The sequence below is a fragment of the Ursus maritimus genome, unplaced genomic scaffold (genome assembly GCF_017311325.1).
Source record: "Ursus maritimus isolate PB19 unplaced genomic scaffold, ASM1731132v1 scaffold_23, whole genome shotgun sequence".
NCBI classification, from domain to species: domain Eukaryota; kingdom Metazoa; phylum Chordata; class Mammalia; order Carnivora; family Ursidae; genus Ursus; species Ursus maritimus.
In genome coordinates this window covers 47231489-47249486 of record NW_024424786.1, presented here as the reverse complement: position 1 = coordinate 47249486, position 17998 = coordinate 47231489, and the positions used below count along the sequence as shown (strand labels likewise).

The window sequence follows — 17998 nt, the reverse complement described above, 5'->3', positions numbered from 1 at the left end:
GGGGGGACGGACCCAGGAACCCCTGTGGGGCACGAGACTCAGGAAGTGGGAAACACAAGAGAGGAGACCAGAGACCCAGAGAGAGGGGTCTAGGCCCAGACCAGGAAGGGTGGGACCTGGGGAGAGCAGGGCCCAGAAGGCAGGCACCCTAACTCTAGGCCCCCTCTCCACTGCAGAAGGGCTATCGAAAGGAGGACTTCCTGGGCCCATAGGTGAGGCCTTCCTGGAGGAGGAAGATGCAACGTGGCCCAGCCTCCAAGGGACAGGTTCAGCTCTGCGCTGCTCACTGGCCAGCCCGGCGGGAGAAGGCTGATGGCCTGGGGCCTCTCTCTGGAGCCCGTGTGCGACTTTGAAGGGCCTAGGGCACCAGGGAGGGGACGGGGGGCTGGTTGCAGGGACTTGGCTTCTATAGGGCAGGGGTAGGGCAGGGCTTGAGGCTCTCTGGTGTGTGGGATGGTGACCAGGTCACATGGGCAGAGCTGGCAACTGCCAGTGCTGGGAATAAAGGTGGCCATGAACACAGCCCTGCAATTTTCATCGGCTGCCCCAACCTGGGGGTCCAAGCCAGGGACTCAGCAGAGTCCCTGAGCACAACCACGCCTGCCCCTGAGGATACTCACACCCTGAGCACACCCAGAGGCTTCTCCAGGTCAGAAGGCCCAGAACAAGGAAGAGAGGGTATCCCTCAGGGAGAGCTGGCGAGAGTGGAGGGAACAGGGCAGACAGCAGAGTCAGCCTTGATGCCAGCTGACGCCCAGACACAGCAGAGCTGGGGGTCTTGTACACAGAGAAGTGACCACTCCTGGGAGAGCTGCGATCTCTCCTGGCTTCGGTGCTGCCCTGCTGGACTGTCCTCATGCAGCAAACGCGCCCAACACCTCTCTCTGCCCTTCCTCGCTGGGCCTGGGGTGTCCTGACCATGGACTCACACTGTCCGACTGAGTCCTGAAATCCCATGTCGCCAAACCAGGCCCACTCATATTTTTTTTACAACAAAAGACTTCTTCCTTAAAATCTCAGAACAGGAAGACTAAGGGGCCTGCCCCCTCCCCCAGGACCTGGCTGGATCAGAATAGGGCTGGGGACAGTCATGTCCCCAAGTAGACAGACCTAAAGAGGCTACTACAGGAGATGTCTCTGAGCTGGCTCAGGATGGAGAATGGAGGTCAGGATGGCAGGGACAGCCAGATTTATGACCCAGTGGATGTGGCAATGAGAAAGGGGCGGGCTGAGGGCCATGGACAGGCCGAGACGGAAGTGAGGAGGCTGAGAGGTTGAGGCCCAGGCAGGATCTAAAAGGACTTTATTTTCTGGTACAAGGAGGCACATTGGAGCAACTCCCCTTCTCTGAGGGTCTCAGGGCTGGTAGTCCTGCTAAGAGGAGAAAGACCCCACCCCACCCTGCACCCGGCTATCCTTGAAGATCCTGCTGTTCTGGTGGGTGGGGGCTACACGTCATCCTCGGACACCAGGCAGTAGAAGTCCGTGCGGGCGCTGTAGTTGCGGGAGCCGAGGTCTGAGACATCCACCTCACTGCCCCGGCCCTCTCCAAGTGACACCCCGCTTGCATGTGGTGGAGCTAATGGCTCCCCAAAGATTGGCCCTCGGACACCTGGGAAGAGGGTACCACCAGGCCTAAAGCTGGGCTGCCCACGGGCTGACTTCTGCCGGGGGTCACTCCCTGCTCACCCTCCTGCATGGTGGCATCTGAGGTCCTGGAGGTTCCCAGGCAGGCCTTGGGCCCAAGTGCCCCCAGGAAAGAGGCAATGAGGGTGTGCTGGGGGGTCAAGGCAATCTATGGCCTGCAGGGAGGAGTCCTATCCACCCGGACCCCTTTCTGGGCTCCTCATCCCTGTGGACACCCCACACACACACACTGCTCCAGCCCAGGCCAAGGTTCTCAGGGTCAGGGGTGGGGCCAGGTGAGCATACCCAGGTCCCCCTCGGGGTCAGGGTCCAGCTCCAGGTTCAGGGTCCTACCCTCCCGGACGTGGCCTTGTACAACAAGCATGGGGTCTTTGTCATCCTGCAGCCGGGTCTGGGGGTCGCCCTCCATTGCTCGGTACTGCACCTTCCGTGGCAGGGCCAGCTGCAGCTCTTTCCAAAAATCTGAAGAAGGTGCCTGGGGGCCAGGACGGGGCCATCAGCCTAGTCACCTTGGCTCCAAAGAGCACACCTGGAAAGGTGCTTTCACCTGGCTCCAGGGATCTCAAAGGAAGCCCCTCTTCTGGGCAGCAGGCCACAGAGCCCTCACCCACGGGGTCCCATGCACAAACCCCGTACCATACAGATGCCCACGGAAGAGCCCCTCCCTGCAGCCCGGTACCACCCAGCCCTATTTCCGGGCCGCTCCCCACTCCCCTCTCCGCACCACGGAGCCGGGCCTCCAGAGCAGCAGGGTCACCAGGTGGCGGTGCTGGCGCAGCAGGCGGAGCGCGGGGTGCACGGGGTCGCGCCTCTGCCCCTCGAAGGTGATGAAGATGGGTCTGCGCGTGAGCTCCAGCAGCCGGCACAGGCCCTCCCTGCGGGGGCGGGACCGTTAGGGCGGACGCGCCTGGGGGCCCACCCAACCCCGCGCGGGACCTACCGGAAGCTGTGGCTGCACCAGGCCCGGCCCAGGAAGGCGTCCGACAGCACCACGATGAGGCGCCGGCAGCGGCTCAGATTCACCAGGAGGTCCGCCGAGGGCTCTGCGGGAACCGGGCGTCGGCGGGGCCGAGGAGGGGCGGGGGCGGGGCCAGAACGGGGCGGGTCCGTGGGAGGGCGGGGCCCGGTCTCGGGACGGGGGCGGGGCCCTGGGCGGGGGAGGGCGGGGCTCGGGCCCAGAACGGGGCGGGACCCGGAGCGAGACGGGGCGGGGGCGGGGGCGGGGCCCGCGGTACCCGCGCGCGGCAGGAGATCGCGGTCGTCCAGGCACAGCTTGTAGCCTCGACGCCTCTCTAGCTGTGGCTTCAGGATGAAGTTCACGAACTTCCGGTCCTCGGGGCTGTCGCTGTAGGAGACGTAGGCGTCGTAGAGCTTCCCGTCTGCGGACGGCGGCGGGTCAGCGCTCCGCCTTCTAGGCCCGGGCCCACCGCCCCTCGGCCGCCGCCCTACCCCCCCACCCCGGGTCTTCTAATCTCTCCCCACGCGCTTGCGGGAACCAGGCCCGTCCGCCACATCCCGACTCCGCAGATCCCGCACACACGCCCGCAACCCCGCCCCAGGCCGCGCCTAGACCCTCTCCATGGCTGGATTTGGGTCGCCTGCCCCGCTTCTGCCCACCTCGCCCCCTGCCCTCTTTCCTGGACTGTGTGACGCCTCCCTGCTGCAGACATCCACCCCCCCACCCCCACCCCACTTGCCCGGGAAAACCCGCCCACCCAGAACTGAGCTCAGGGAGGCCCCATCGCTGATTCGTCCTCCTTGTCCATCCTGGCCCCACGCACCGTTCATCTCCACCTCCCCGTAGGCGTCTTGGTACCAGAGCAGCACATTGAGTCGACACTTCACATAGAGCAGGGCCGCCAGGAGCAGGGCCAGCAGGACCAGGAGTGAGGCCAGCACCGCGGCCACGTGGCCTGCTGGGCCTGGGAAGAGAGCTACAGCCTGAGCCACTGCCACCCCCACCCAGGGTTCTCCGAGCCGGGCCCCTAGGCTTCCCTTCTACCTTCTGCCCAGTGTACCCCACTCACCAGCTCTCCAGAGAGTGACGGAGGAGGAGCTGACATTGCGGATGGAGCAGGTAAAGACCCCATAGTCCTCAGCGCGGGTCAGGTTGACCCCCAGAACACTGGACACAAGCACCTCCGATAGGTTGTCCTTGACCCTGGGGAGATCAGGCCCGGCCTCTCACCTGGGGCCTAGAGCATCCGTGGATGTCCCTGGGCCCCACCTGTCAGACTGAACCACAAGGGCTGCAGATGTGGGCTTGCTGAGCGGTCCTTGCCCCACTAGCTAAGAGAAGTGGCCAGAACCTGGTGGGGGTGTGGATCTGTTTGGGGATAGTCACTCTGATCCTGGGTCTGGGTTTGGGGGCTCAATGCCTAATTCAGGCCCTAGGATTGTGCTGGCACCCATGGCCCTGGGCCATCTACAAGGTACATGTCCGCAGCAGCCCTCCGTCCCTGCAGTCACTAACCCTCAGTCTGTGTCAAGAGTGGCATTCTGCCCATGTCCAGGTGGTTATAGACCAGGGTATGGGTGGCCATGGGTACAACCAGGGTAGTCACCTGACCCTGGACACTTCCGTCTCTTACCAGGAGTCTTCATGGAGGTCATAGTGGCTCCCATCGCCCAGCGGCAGCCTGTCTTTCAGCCACTGGACTGAGGGCAGGGGACAGTGGGGCCCAGAGACCACCCAGGCTGTGCAGTTCAGAGCCACTACACTGCCCAGGGTGGGCCCCAGGGCCTGGTTTCCAGTTGGGGAGAGGAAGTCAGGGGCCCTGTCACAGATACCTACAGAGAGAGGACCCAGTGGTTAGCCATGCCTGGGATGCTGGGGTCCCACCAACCACAGATGGTCTGTGAGCCAGGAAAAAAAACAAGATGGTTAGTGGCCTGCGTTGCTTGATGGCCACACCATGTCCCAGCACAAGTCCCACAGGGGACAGGCCTTGGCACTTGGCATGTCTTCCCCCAGTAGCAGCTGAGTCTTGGGTGTTCTGCCTGACCTTGATGTCGCTGCTCTGTCCTCAGAGAGGACGCTGGAAGGAGTGGCCAGAGGCACAGCTGAGCTGACCCACCCTGGCCCAGTGGGGGCGCATCTGGCTGCCCACCCACCCAGGACATGAGCCCCGCTCCCACATTTTGCTGTGTACACCTCTTGCCCACGGCTGCAATGCCCACCCCAGGTGCGCAGCCAGGCACTACACCCCTCACCCCGCCACCGCTGCTAGGGGAGCTGCAGCAAGTGTGAGCACTGGTGCTGAGCATGCCAGCACCTTCCATCTGGGATGGGAACATGGGATTCCAGGACCCTCTAACTCCTGGTCATGGGCAAGCTTTCCCAGCTCCCTGAGACCTAAATTCTCTGATTTTCAAATCAGGGTGAAGAGTCCTAGTGGGACCTGAGAGGAGACCACCATCATCTTGATGGGGTGGTCTCTCAGTAGCGCACATCTACCCACCCTACCCCTGGGGGCCCCTCCACCAGCTCCCACTCCCAGTGTCTCTGAGCTTTGCTGACCCCCACGGCGTGGTCTGGAGGCTTTGGGCAGGAGAAGGCTCTGGGCCTGTCCTAATCGTGGGGTCAGGACCTTGGGCTATGTGGGAGGAGCAAGCATCACCCTTTGTACCCCTGGCTAGAGGCCAAGCTGAGAGCCCAGACAACATCACAGCGTGCGGCCGGCCTGAGGCACAGGAGGTGGGAGTGGGGCCCGTGCCTGTCCCTCTCTGACCCGTCTACCTGCCATGGTCTGGCCGGGGCCTCCTCGAGGCAGGCTGGGCACTGGTGCTACCCCCCGGTTCCACGGGGCTCCTTGGCTGAGCAGACTGGTCCCCCAGGGGGTGGGCAAGACTCACTCTCTGTCTTTGTGGCCGGTCAGTCAGGGCACCAGGACGGGTCAGAGGCTGCTGCCATCCCAAAGGAGAAAGTTAAACAAGAACAGGATGAGTTAACATGTAACTGCACCAGCTGCTCTTGGATGCGGGGGATGCCAGCACAGTGTCGTGTCATTTGGGGCACATTACATGTGGCTGGAGTGGGCATGGCCCAGGTGGCTGGGAGGGGCCCTCAGACTGAACCTCACCTGTCCCAGGGTCACCGTGATGGCCCAGGGAGGGACCATGGATGCACACGTCCGGCATCCCTCATGAGGCTGGGAGGTGGCTGTTTCCACTGTCCCCTGGGATAGGGATGCCACATACAAGGAGGGGTGCGGGGCAGTTCGCGCTCACCCAGGTCCTGGGGGTGGACATGTGAAACTTGCCCGTCTCCACGTGGGAAGTATGGGCTGCCGGACTCTGGACCACACTCCCACCGTAGGGTTCTGTTCTGCACATGGCACGTGTGCACGTGCATGGATGGACACAGCAGCACTCGAGGCTGAGCCAGGCCGCAGTCATGGCGGCAGAAGGGGGCAATGGGGGCCTGGCTGGACTGAGTCTGTTCCAACACACCTCATGGGTCCCACCTCCTTCTGGGTCCCCACCAGCATTCCCCCACCCATTTGTCATTTCCAAAACCAACGACTTTGGTCCACATTGTCTAGGTCTCATGGGAAGCCCCCACTCCACCCATAGGTGAGTCTTCTCTCCTGAGCAGGGGCTGGGACCACTCCCAGCTCAGACTGGCAGCAGCCACACATGCCTCCGGACACAAAAAGCTCTACAGTGACCTAGGCTGAAAGGAGGGGCCAAAACCCCCAGCATCGGAGCCTTCACTGAGGGCCTCCTTGACAGCCAGAGTCTTGGGGCCACCTCCTCCCTGGCACCCAGGTTCACCCAAGTGACCCAGCGGGTACTCATTGAGCACTGACTCCACTCCTGCCCCAGGCCATCCTCCCCACCCTTCGTGCCCCTGAGGCCTTGCAGGGACAAGTCTCAGCCTCCCCACCATTCCTGCTGCGTGGTGATGCCACTGTGGACCATGGCCACAGAAGCCCTGGGTTTGGCTGGGATGGGATTTCCTCGGGAATTGGTGGCGCATCAGGCAGGGAACTGGTGAGGAGTTTCCTTCCAGAAGCCCTCTGGTGGAGGGCAATCTTGAAGGTCCTTGAAGCAGGAGAACCAGTCCGCTGGGAGGCTGTGGAAGACTGGGCAGCTCACATCCACTACCCCAGGCTGCCCAGAAGGACATGTCCCCAGCTCAGTGGACCCCAAGGAAACTCCTGCAGGGGCCCTCCCACGGTTTTAAGCTCAGAGAGCTTTCACCCCTGGAAAGGCAGCCTGAACCTTCCTAGAAGTTAAGGCCAAACTACACATCCAGAGACAGGTGCCCTCCCCCTGCACAGCCTCCCCTGTGCCGTCTGTTCTGCACACCCCATGCACTCACAGCCCTCTCCCCACACACACCTGCACTAAACTCACACTCCCCACACCCCCAGCACTCTGGCCACACACACACAGCACGTACAGACTTGCAACAGCTCCCGGAGGGCGCGTAGCCAGGAGCATCTGTGCAAACCCCACACCACACACACTGTTCCTCGCGCCTACCCTTGCTGCCCCACACCCCCTGCTCTTACGGACACACACGTACCGTGCCCACACATGCTGCAGGCCTCCCCTCAGCCAGGCCTGACTCGGAGGACCAGCCTCAGGTTGGAATGGTGTCCAAGGATGAGGACACAGGCTCACGCAGAGCGGCAGGGCTGTCGTGGGAGTACGCAAAGTCACCTGGTTCCGGCTCTTTCCTCCTGGGGGGGAATGTGGCTCATTGAGGTCACTGACGTGTGCTTGGGAGCAAACTCTCTGCTCAGCTGGACCCCCAGTCCGGTCCGCGGCACCACAGCACCCGGACACATCACCAAGCACAGTGAGGACCTGTCTTTTGTTTGTGTGTGTGTGTTAATCAGAACTTTCCCTGTAGCTTCCTGGCTTTGCAGTCACATCCTCTCCTAGACCTAAACCCCACCCAGGCAGCCACCCCCATCCCAGGCAGGCGGGCAGTTGTCGGTTCTCGCCCCGCCTGCCCCGCCTGCATTGCTTCTTCCTGTAACTCTGAGTCAAGCGGCTCCTTCCTCTGGGGCCCACCCCAGCCCACCCAGGCATCATACTTCCCGAGGCCAAGCCCAGGGGGTGGGGGGGAGCTTGCAGAGGGGCTGGAGCCCAGGGTGATGTTGGGGGGGGGGCTCCTAAGAAGACTCCCATTTGGGGCCATGTTGCACACACACACACACACACACAAGGACACCCAGCTGGGCAGTGTGGCCTGCTTCCCGGACACCGCCTACGATGGATGGTGGGGGCCTTCAGGTTGCTCCCCCTGGCCCAAGGAAGCAGCCCCAATGTGTATCTGACCTGTGACCTGCTGGGGTAAGGAGGGTCCTGTGGAAATTCCTGCCAATAATGGGGCCTTGAGCAGAGCTTTTGGGCCCCCTCCCTATTCAATTCCCCCATATAGTCTGCAAATGGTGAGCAGTTAACGGGGATGTGGTATCCCATGGACCTTAGTTTCAGGCTGGGATGGGAGGACAGTCCCCTGCCCCTTTTCCAGATAAAGAAGCAAAGAAAGGCCCTCGAGAGAGGCTCCTGGGCTCTGAGCCCAGGTGGGGGGCAGCCAGCCTCTCCTTTTGTCACCGCTGACTTCCCCACCCAGACTGACCTGGGACTCAAGGCCCAAGGTGGCTGGCATCACTACCCATAGAAATCAGTTAAGGGTCCCCTTCAGGCCCTGTTCGTGTTCTCACCTGCCCAGGGTCAGAGGCCCACCAGTGGAGGATCTCCAATATTGGCTTTCCTATGTCCTTAATCTGACCCTGTCCCAGGCCTGCTCTTCACCCCCTCCTTTCCCCCCTGAGCCTCAGCTTCCTGGAAGCACATTAGCACTGGTCCCAGGCCCTCCTCGAAGGCGCGTCAGTGGGCCTGATGCCCAAATTACCTCCGACAGTAGTCAGTGACCTGCACAGGAGCACGCGGGCAGGAAGCAAAGAGCCCCAACCAGCCTTGCTGCCCCTCAAAGCTCCGGCCACACTGCCTTTGCTCGGTGTGCCCCCCTGCGTCACCCTCTCACAGCCGCCACGACAGGACACTTCCCTTCTGCTGCTAAAGTACAGCCTCGCCCCCAGGCCCACTCTCCAAGGTTAGCTCAAAGAAGCCCACACGCCCCTTGGAACCCAAGCTCACCTGCCCCCCCCTGCCCCACACCCTGCGGTTCCTAGAAAGCTGCAGCTCCTGAGCTTCTGCTCCGGCTTGAGCTCTGGCTCCCTCGGCTCACGCGGCGGGAGGCGACCCCCGTTCCCCACCCCTCCGCCGTCTGGTTTGCTGCCCAGCACCCATAGTCTCTAGCGTCTCCTGCTCATCGCGGACGCGCTGCCCCCTCCGCGCCGCACGCTTGCTGCGCCCTGACGTGTCTCCAGAAGGAAGCACGAAAGGCTGTGGCCCCGCAGGCGACGGGTCCGTCCTGCTCCCCCGGGTCCGCAACGCCCGGTTCTCCGCCACTCCCCATCCCACTGCCGGCGGTCTGTCTTTCCGCGGGGAGGACCAGACCCAGTAGTCCCCCACCCTCCAGGCGCGGTGAGCGGGCTGGTCGGGGGCGGCCGCAGAGGGTGGGGACTCGGGTGTCGCGCACGGAGGCTGAGGCGCTCACAGAGAGCGGAGGGCAGATTGGGGCGCGCACGAGGGGGACGTGGATGACAGGTCGAGGTGCGCATGGGGGCGGCGCGGGGGGCGGGCAGGCCTAGCCCAGCAGGTCCGGGACGCAGACGGAGAGCGGGAGCGCGCACGGAGGGCAGGGGCGCGCGCATGACGGTAGCTCCGCCCGGCGCCCAGCGCCGTGCCGGGCCCTCGGTACACCCCCGGAGCTCTGCGAGGCCTCAGGCCTGGGATCCGAGCTCCCCGCAGAGGCGAGGGTCCCCGCGCGCCTCGGCGCTCCTCCTCCCTCTCCTGGGCAAAGGTCACGAGGAAGCCACTGCCCACGTCGGGAGGAGCGGGTAAAGGGGCCCTTGCCGGCCCCCCCAACCCCCGCCCCGCCGCCAGGCCCAAGGGGCAGGGACGCGGACAAACTCAGGCTTCCGGGCGACGGGGGCAGCCGGCCCGACTCCGAGCCACTTCCTGCGGGACCGCACCCGCCGCCGCCCAGAGGCTCTTCTGGGTAAGGGGGCCCCCCGGCCGCCAAGCTCCAAGCCTAGTCCCGGCTCCAGGCAGCCAGCGACCTCCACTCACTCCCGTGGGTCCGAGCCACTCACCTGCTGCGGAGACCTGGAGCTCGCGCGGCCGCGGGGGCGGAACGTCTCACCTGGGCCAGGTGCGCAGCGGCGACGAGCCCGGCGGCGGCGGCAGGTGCAGCCCCGCCCAGCAGCCAGGGCCGGAGGGCGGACCCAAGAGTCCCGCTTTGCGCTCAAGTCTGGCGCCTACGACTGTCCTGCTCTCAGACGCCATGAAACCTCGGAGCTGCAACCACCCACCCTGGGGGCAGAGGGCAAACCGGCCCAACCAGCCCAGAGAGTTTTGGACCTGGGGGACTTGTCAGAGTTTCCACTGTCCCCAGGGGCACCTTTGTTGGTTCCTCCCCTCCTCCCCAGCTCTTCCTCCAGGAAGCCTGCCTTGACTCCTGCCTAAACGCCAAGTGCGGGGAGCGCCCGTCACTTGGAAGCCCAGGGAATGTGAGAGGGGGGACCAGGAGGTTACCACATTCCAGACCTTTCCCCATCTGCGCTTCAGTTTCCCGTCTAGCCCTAAAGACAGACACAATCCACCAGAGGCCCAGAATCGACACAAAAAGGTTTCATTTTATTATAGAAAGCTCTGCAGGCTGAGAGGAGCCAGAGGGGTGGAGGAGTCAGGGCCCCCTGACCAGCCAGGACGGCGGTGGGGCAGGATCTGGGTCCCACCAGTCGGAGGGAGGCTCAGGAAACGGGGCTGGTTTTCCTGTGCTGTGACTGCTGAGAGGCATCCCCACCCCGGTTCTGTGGGTGGCAGAGGTCAGTCAGAGTTCAAGTCAGGGCTGTACCAAGTCTGAGCCCTGGGACGGAACAGGCCTCGGACCACAGTGTGCTGCTCACGGACACCTCACACACATGGGCCCTCCAAAACCCCATATATACTGAGACTTCCCGACATGCACACCGGCCTCCTGGGACCCGACAGGCGCCGTGGGAGGGAGGGGAGGTGGTGGGAGTGCTTCTGAGTCTCGGCTTCTGGGCACCGGTGCCTCTGGACTGGCTCTGGGTCTCCTACACCTCTGTGCTCTTGGGGCTGGAGCTAGAGGCAGGAATGGCATTGTTGGGGATCGGGCCTGGGCCTGGCCCCACCCCAGCCCGGCCTCAGCCTCCCGTACCGCATCTTCTCCCGGAGTGCCTGGTACTTCTCCTCCAGAACCTTGTTCTTCACCGACTGAGGAACGTCCGGCACGAACCAGGCAGCGATAAGCTTGATGCACAAAGCCACGTGCTGGGGGGCAGGGCGCGAGGGGGCTGGTCGGAGAGGTCAAGACAGACCCAGCAGGGACCAGAGGGGTTGGGGGCCAGGGAGGAGGGCCAGCGAGAGCTGCCCCCGCCTTGGGGCCCCTCCCCCAGTTCCGGCCCACCTCGAAGAGTATCAGGAAGACCAGGCGGATGGCCAGGAGGACCCAGAACTGCTCGGATAAGCTGTAGTCCTGAGCACTGCGGTAGTCCCGGTACCTGGGGTGGGGAAGTGCCTGAGGTCAGGGGTCAGGAGGTCAGAGGGTGCTCATGGGGCATCAGGGGATCCAAACCTGCACTCGGTCACATTCTCTGAGCCTTCTATCTGGACGGAGTCCTGGAAGTCCTTGGTGTAGAACACAGACAGACTGTGGTTGATGTAGCCTGTGAGGCAGCTGGGGGAAGGGAGAGAAGGCCCCGGGCAGGTGAGGGCTGCAGGGTGTGGCCCCTTCAGGCTCCCGGGTGCTTTCCTGGAGCTAATCCCTGCGTGCTGGGGGCTATTAGGGTGGGGCATACCACAAAAACGCCTCCTTCATTTCTCTGCATGGGAGAGGGGCCACGGGGTGGGGAGGGCGGCAGTGACTGAAGAGACTCGGGGTGCCACCGTCTGCCTTCCCTCCAGGAATTTGGGGGAGCCATCCAGGGGGAGACCCCTGGACACCCAGTCCGTAGGTACAGTGGTGCCTTGGAGGGCTGGAGGCGCTGGGTAAGGGAACTGTTCTGCCCTCTCCTGTGGAGCAGCCCCAAGGGTCTGACTTTGGGAGGGAGTGTTCTGGTGGTGGCTGCTCAGAGAACAGCCGGCTCTGGGGCCTTAATCCCCCGCTGGGTTCCCAGCACGCCTGTGGTCTGCAAGTTGATATGGGGGGGCATGGCCACTCCCACGCCCAAACTCATGACAACCACAGACAGTACTGGCAGCATCAAGCCCTTTCCCTGGGCTCCCCTAGCGCTGGGCTGTGGTTGGGCTAGTTTTCCCAGGGGTCTCTGGACAGTTTGAGGCTCCCCCAGTGCCCGCTTACTCAACTGCAGGCCGGGCCCCCTGTCGGCACGGGCCATAGTGGTACTTGTACACCACGCGGGGGATGAACTCCGACGTGAAGGCGATGACCATTCCATTGGCAATGACGGCCAGCACGCCAATGGTCTCCAGCACCTGCAGCCAGGTTCCTGGGCCACAACAGTGGGATGAGGCACCTGGTTCGTCAAGCCTCGATCCACTGGCACTGCCTACCCCACCTCCAGCCACCTCCCCAAGGCTGGGAGCTTGGTCATGGGTCTGGTCACCTCTGCCCATGCCACTGCTCATAGCAGCCGCCGGCAGGCTTCACTGATGCCCAGGAGGGGCTCAGGTCTCCCCTGACCCCCACCTTCTGCCTGAACCCCTCAGCTGCCCCCAACCTGCTCCACTCTGGGGTCAGAACCCCTTAACCTGGCCCAAGACTGGGGCCTCCCTCCTACTCATACTTACCTCTCCCTCTGCCCACATCCAGCACCCCATCCCCTGTTCTTCCCTGACCCCTGGCCATCTCAGCGAGGAGAGTCTGGGTGACAGAGGCCATGTCATAGTCCTGTTCTTAGTCCCTGCCCCCAGCTGCCGGACCCCTCCCTCCTTCAGCCCCCTGCTCTCAGAGCCCAGCTCTTCTGCCTGGGCCCCCCAAGGGGGCCACAGTTCCTTCAGCTGGATCCTGCAAGATGCGCACCAGCCCTGCCTCTTCCTGCCCGAGCACCACCCCCGAAGGCCAGCTCCCGTCCTAGGCAGAGCCTGAGGAAGGGCTGGGGCTGTCTGTGGAGTGAGGGGGCTTGTCTTGGAGTGATTATTTCAAGGCAACTGTCATGATCTGGTCCCAGCACCCCTCACCGCCCCACCCCTGGCTGGAGTGCCTGTGCGCCTCGCCCCCCAGTCGGGGCCCTGACCGATGTCCTTGGCCTTGCGGGGCACCAGGCGCCGCTGCAGCCTGACCATCTTGATGGCGTCCAGGCGGATCTCCACAAGGTTGCTGAAGAGCGCGAGCAGCGGGGCGAGCGGGAAGGCGGCCACAAAGATGGTCGTGAAGCCGTACTGGATCACTGAGAGAAGGTGTGCGGTTGACTGTGGGGGTTGCCACACGCCAGCGTCCCCGCCCCCTCCCCCCACCAGCCCCCCAGGGCCTGCCCACAAACTGGCTGCCGTCAGGCCTGTGCCCCTAACCGCCCCACGTACTCATCTCCATGAACTCATCAAAGAGGCTGAAGGTGTTGACTGGGTTCAGCAGGTAGTTGCGCTGCAGGTCCCGGAGCTCGGGGTCCCTGGACGCAGGGCTCAGCTTGGACCGCATCAGGCGACATTTGTGAGAAAGCCACCTGAGGGGTGACGAGGGCTAGTGTGGAACAGGGAGGGGTGCTGGGGGCGGAGGGGCCCTTCAGAACCGGGTCTGGGAGATGTGGAGACGCGGCGGGAGGGGGGTCCTGTGGGTTCGAGGGCTCCCTGGGGTGAGGGGGCACCAGGAAGGCCCTGGGGAAGGAGGACGGTCCTCACGGGCCCAGGTACTCCGCGCAGTTGCTCAGCGTCTGTTTCAGACCCATGATGATGGCCATCTGCAGGAACAGGTCCATCATGCAGCCGCTGAGATGGCACTGCAGGGGCCAAGGGGGGGAGGTCAGGCGCAGGAGGCAGGGCTGTGGGATGGGGAGGCCTGGGAGGGAGGGAGGGAGGGAGGGAGTTGAGGGACGGAACGACAATGTGTCCAGGACGGACTGACCTCCTCCAGTTTCCACAGCCCCGCCAGGCGCACAGAGTTCCCGGGGTGACCGTTGATCCTAGGAAGGACAGTTAGGCTGGAGGAGGGGGGTGGGACCTTGCTTCTGACTGGGCGGGGGTGGAGCAGAAGGACAGAAGTGGGAGTGGGGGAGTAGAAGGACGAGAAAAGGGAAGAAGAGAAAGCCTCACTGCGCTGTGGGGGCACAGAGCCCGGGCACTGAATGCTCGGCCTACACCCAGACACACCTCTGCACAGATGAGAGCCCAGCCATCCAGAGGCTCAGACAGGTTCTAGACAAGGCCCATTAGGAGTGGTCTCAGTTCCCCCCATTGAAACTATGCACATAGTTTAAAATTACCTGCTTGTCATTACATGATAAAAAAATACAAACGACATGAACCCAAAAGTCAGGCTTGTGGTCAATGGTCAGGAAGACAGAGGCTCACTTCTAGGGGGTTGGACCGTCAAAGAGTCGGATTGCAGGGTTGGGCCAGTGGATCCTGAGACCCCGCACTGTCCCTTCCCCAGCTGAGCTCCGACCAACAGCGACAAGTGTCCTTCTGCCTCCAGGTGGAAGTCCTCACGGGAGAGATGTGACCCAGACCAAAAGCACTGGCACACGCCTTTCTCGATTATGAACAGGTGACGTCGAGGGAAAGCCTCTAGCACAAAGTCAGAGACCAATTAAAGAAGGAGCATAAAAGGGGCCCTGCGGGAATGTATGCAATACCGGAAGAGAAGAAGAAAAGGAGGCAAGATCCTCAGACTCCTGGCAGCATGAGAAAGAGGCTGTGAAGGAACCGTGCAAAGGCGTGAACTGAAATGAAGAGCAAGACCAGAAGTAAAACATTCAATCAAAGGGTGCAAAACAGAGTTGAGAAAAACACCAGAATCTGGAACAAAAATGGGAGGGGAAAAGCAGAGACAGCTAGATGGTTAATTCAGAAAGTCCAGTTTCCAAACAAAAAGAATTCCAGAGAGGGGGGCAGAGGGAGCTGAAGACACGGGATGTGACAATCACTCAGAACTGCAGGACCCAAGGCTCCCGGCCCAGCGAGCACCTGGGAATTTCTTTCCACGTGGCTGATAGGATTCCACGCACCAGGCCTGCTGCAGGCGCTAACTCAGCAACGTTGAGCACCCACGCTCCCGCCGTGGAGACAGGGAGCAAACAAGCGCATTGTGCCAGAGGGAAGCGGGGGGTCTGGGGACCCAGGTTCTGGGCTGAACGACGGGAAGCTGGAGCTGCCATGTGGGGGAGGGAGACCATGGACGAGCTTGTGGGCATGGTAGGGTTGGGGTGCCCATAGGGCATCTGAGGGGAAATGAGAGACAGCTGGACCTGGGAGTCTGGACTCCCGGGAGAGGTCTGGGGCTGGAGACAGGAGTGTGGGCCTGACTGGTGTGTCTCGATGGTGTTTGAGATGGCACCTGAAGTCATGGGAACAGACAGAAGGGTGTTGTGACATTTAGAGCTCGGGAGGAGAGGAGAAGCCAGCATCCAGGAAGGGGCAAGCAGGACCAGGGAGGGGAGACGCAGGAGCAGGGAGGACCAGCCATTGGGCGTGGTGGGGAGAACATGCCTTGAAAGGAATGGGACAGGATACTTGTGTGGGGGTGGAGATAATTGGGGACCAAGATAAGGTTGATGACACAGAGGAGTGAGAGGTGAATTGCTCAAGCAATTCCAATGAAAAGGACCCAGACACCCCGCGGAGAGATTTCAGAGGACGAGCTTGGTGAGATTAGAGTCGGAAGAAGGCTACCTCCAGCAAGCACTACATCAGGCCTTCGGTGAGGGCATCTGATTTCCTCTGGACCCTTTCTCAGGAAGCCCCTGAAGAACCTGGGGTCTCCTACACAGCAGAGAGCGAAGGGCTCCCAGAATGAGCAGGTGCGCACAGCCCCGAGGGGAGGGGTGGACACGGGGAGGGCATCTCCAAGGACGGCCGGGGTCTAGGGACTGCTTCATGTCTTTGAACATACTTGGAGGACTTGGGTTTTTTTTAATTCCGCTGGAGTTTGGGATAAATTGGCAATATGTATGTGTCTTATGCAATTTAAACAAATACACAGAACAAATGGAGCAATTATTTTCTTCAGAACAAAATTCAGTACATTGCTTGAACCAAAAAAAAAATGTTAATTTCACTAATAAAGAAGAGGGGAAGTCCATGCGTGTTCTACGAAACACTCACTGAAGCTTTATAAAGCTCAACCCTGGAAATTACCCAAACGTCAGCACAAACTAAGGCTCCTGGTGTGGTTCTGTAAATGAGGCCTCACCATCCGTCATATATGGGAGATGCCCGCAGTACATTTCAGCACAAGGAGAAGATAAAATGATTTACAGGACGAAACCACGTAGAGGGGTATATGCGTGTGTACTTGACTGTGTGAAAAACTCTGGGAAGACCCGCGCGATGGTCATGGGTCACCTCTGGGGATGGGGAGTAGAGAGCTGGGGGTTCACCGTGGGCTTCCGCCACCCATTTTTATATTGGGTATCCAATTGTTCTGGGCATGAATTATTTTAAAAATGAAGGCAAGCAGGTACCTCCACTTCAGAGGGGGGCCTAGATGGTGGACAAAGCAGTGGGAGCAGGCCGCCCTCACCTGCCCAGGATGAAGGCAATGTAGACCAGGGACGAGAAGTGAGCAAAGAACTGCAGAGTGAAGAACTTGACGGTGAACTTGCTCTCGCGCTCTGAGAAGGTCCTGGGTTTCTCTAGAATGAGACGTGGGGCCGTGGCCGTCCCTCACCCACCCCTGACCTGTCCCTATCCTGACAACTCAGGGACACCTGCGACCCTCACCTGTCTGCCAGGTGGGAGAGGCAGTAGAGCCAGCAGGAAGGGCTCCCTTCCGTGTCTGGGATCCAAGACCCCAGCCCTGAACCCTCCTGTCCCTTTTCCACGCCCCCCCACCGAGGTCCCTCCTCTCACCAAAGTCACAAAGCTTCAGGGCCACAAACTTGTTGATCTGCAGGAGGGGAGACCAGAGAGCTTACTTTGGGCCTCAGTGGAGACCCTCCCCCTGCCCCCCCATCCCCACCCACCCACCTTGGTCATGATGAGGATGGCCACATAGTGGACCAGGGCCCCGGTCACCACCACGGCTGTGGTCACCTGCTCTTCTCGGAAGAGCAAGGCGGAGTTGAAGTAGGCTGCGGCCAGGACACGGTAGACCACCAGGAGGTGGGCGATGCCGATCATAAGGCAGATCTGTGGAGGCGCGGCCAGGACAGGGCTCCTCGGTACGGCGGTCCCCAGCCCGCGGCTCCGGCCCCAACTACAGGTGCCCCAGGAGTACCATGAGCAGAGACAGGATGAGGATGACGGTGCTTCTCAGGTAGGAGTGCTGGTATGGCCGGAGCTCGTACTCAGGGCAGTTAATGAGCTCAAGCGCCATTTCCTCCTGTGGAGGGCACCGGACGCAGCTCAGACGCCGGGACACCGCCGGGGACGCGCAGACGCAGGTGTGGAGCCGCGCAAGGTGCAGCAGACAGCCCCTGGATCGCCAGCCACCTCACCTGGTCCTCGTCCCACCCGTACAGGTCCCAGTGCAGGACCACGCGGGCCCGCTGCCGCTTCCAGATCTCCAGGAACACCGTGGCTGCAGACCAGAGCGAAGAAGCGACACCATGTGTTCCTGGGGGAGCGGGGGCTGGGCCTGGAGCCACGGGTGCAGGGGGCAGGAGTGGCCCCGGAGCTCAGGCTCCCCCCAAGTGCCCACGGCGACTCACCCCACAGAGCCATGAAGATAGCAAAGAGCACGGTGCCCTCGTTGTCGAAGAGGTGCGTGAGCTGGGGAGAGGGGTGCACGGGGCTGGGGGCGGCCTTTCGCTGCCCGCCATGCCCCCAGCGGGGAAGGGTGAGCCCAGCTCTGCAGGGCAGACCCTCAGCTTCCCCTCCTCCAGGAAGACAGGCTGCAGGGAGCAAAGGTGCGGCAAACCTTGGCAAAGGTGCAGGTGTCCGAGAGCTGCTGGTACCTACGGCTATGGTCGCCGCGCGGGCACAGAAGGATGTCGTGGGCCTCACAGATCTCCTTGCTGAGTGAGGGGCAACGACCGGGCTGGGGGCGGCTCTCCCCGGACCGCCGCATCGGGCCCGGCCCCCCTTCCCCCACCCGACCTGATCTGGCTGGCATTGAACAGCGAGAAGCGAGAAGCGCGCAGGAAGACGATGAGGCCTGCCCCCGGCACCCCCCCCCCCCCCC

The 17998-nt window shown here is 62.2% G+C and overlaps 3 protein-coding genes and 1 long non-coding RNA gene across 9 annotated transcripts in view; 2 read left to right on the top strand and 2 right to left on the bottom strand.

Moving 5' to 3' along the window:
- Nucleotides 1-522, top strand: part of PKP3 (plakophilin 3) — an 11574-nt gene extending 11052 nt beyond the window's left edge. For both annotated transcript variants that reach the window (XM_040639759.1, XM_040639758.1), the window contains one exon: nucleotides 177-522. In XM_040639759.1, the coding sequence (XP_040495693.1) occupies nucleotides 177-212 (36 nt within the window). In that variant the 3' untranslated portion in view covers nucleotides 213-522. The remainder of the gene's footprint in view (nucleotides 1-176) is intronic.
- Nucleotides 523-1286: 764 nt separating this feature from the next.
- On the bottom strand, nucleotides 1287-7501 carry SIGIRR (single Ig and TIR domain containing). Of its 5 annotated transcripts, none has more exons than XM_040639764.1 (10): nucleotides 7181-7500; nucleotides 5387-5553; nucleotides 4239-4437; nucleotides 3675-3808; nucleotides 3429-3569; nucleotides 2883-3026; nucleotides 2588-2690; nucleotides 2372-2522; nucleotides 1933-2122; nucleotides 1287-1612 (listed from the first exon to the last, which is right to left on the bottom strand). In XM_040639764.1, exons 2-10 carry the CDS (start codon nucleotides 5391-5393, stop codon nucleotides 1449-1451), a joined length of 1233 nt encoding a protein of 410 aa, XP_040495698.1. In that variant the 5' UTR covers nucleotides 5394-5553; nucleotides 7181-7500; the 3' UTR covers nucleotides 1287-1448. The 5 variants fall into 5 exon arrangements, with proteins under 5 accessions (XP_040495698.1, XP_040495699.1, XP_040495695.1 ...); XM_040639765.1 differs by having other exon boundaries at nucleotides 5387-5550; XM_040639761.1 differs by lacking the exon at nucleotides 7181-7500 and adding an exon at nucleotides 5730-5783 and having other exon boundaries at nucleotides 5391-5553.
- A 3341-nt stretch (nucleotides 7502-10842) lies between these two features.
- ANO9 (anoctamin 9) overlaps nucleotides 10843-17998 on the bottom strand; it is a 15962-nt gene continuing 8806 nt past the window's right edge. The window contains exons 9-23 of the mRNA XM_040639757.1: nucleotides 17735-17831; nucleotides 17526-17586; nucleotides 17313-17395; nucleotides 17093-17197; nucleotides 16843-17004; nucleotides 16726-16762; nucleotides 16397-16508; nucleotides 13781-13838; nucleotides 13558-13655; nucleotides 13243-13382; nucleotides 12957-13109; nucleotides 12062-12209; nucleotides 11336-11437; nucleotides 11168-11261; nucleotides 10843-11031 (exon numbers count right to left, since the gene is read on the bottom strand). Of these exons, the coding sequence (XP_040495691.1) occupies nucleotides 10843-11031; nucleotides 11168-11261; nucleotides 11336-11437; nucleotides 12062-12209; nucleotides 12957-13109; nucleotides 13243-13382; nucleotides 13558-13655; nucleotides 13781-13838; nucleotides 16397-16508; nucleotides 16726-16762; nucleotides 16843-17004; nucleotides 17093-17197; nucleotides 17313-17395; nucleotides 17526-17586; nucleotides 17735-17831 (1639 nt within the window). The remainder of the gene's footprint in view (nucleotides 11032-11167; nucleotides 11262-11335; nucleotides 11438-12061; nucleotides 12210-12956; nucleotides 13110-13242; nucleotides 13383-13557; nucleotides 13656-13780; nucleotides 13839-16396; nucleotides 16509-16725; nucleotides 16763-16842; nucleotides 17005-17092; nucleotides 17198-17312; nucleotides 17396-17525; nucleotides 17587-17734; nucleotides 17832-17998) is intronic.
- Nucleotides 12986-15871, top strand: LOC121104819. The gene is made up of 2 exons (XR_005837202.1): nucleotides 12986-13119; nucleotides 14351-15871. It is a non-coding gene; the product is annotated as an uncharacterized LOC121104819 (long non-coding RNA).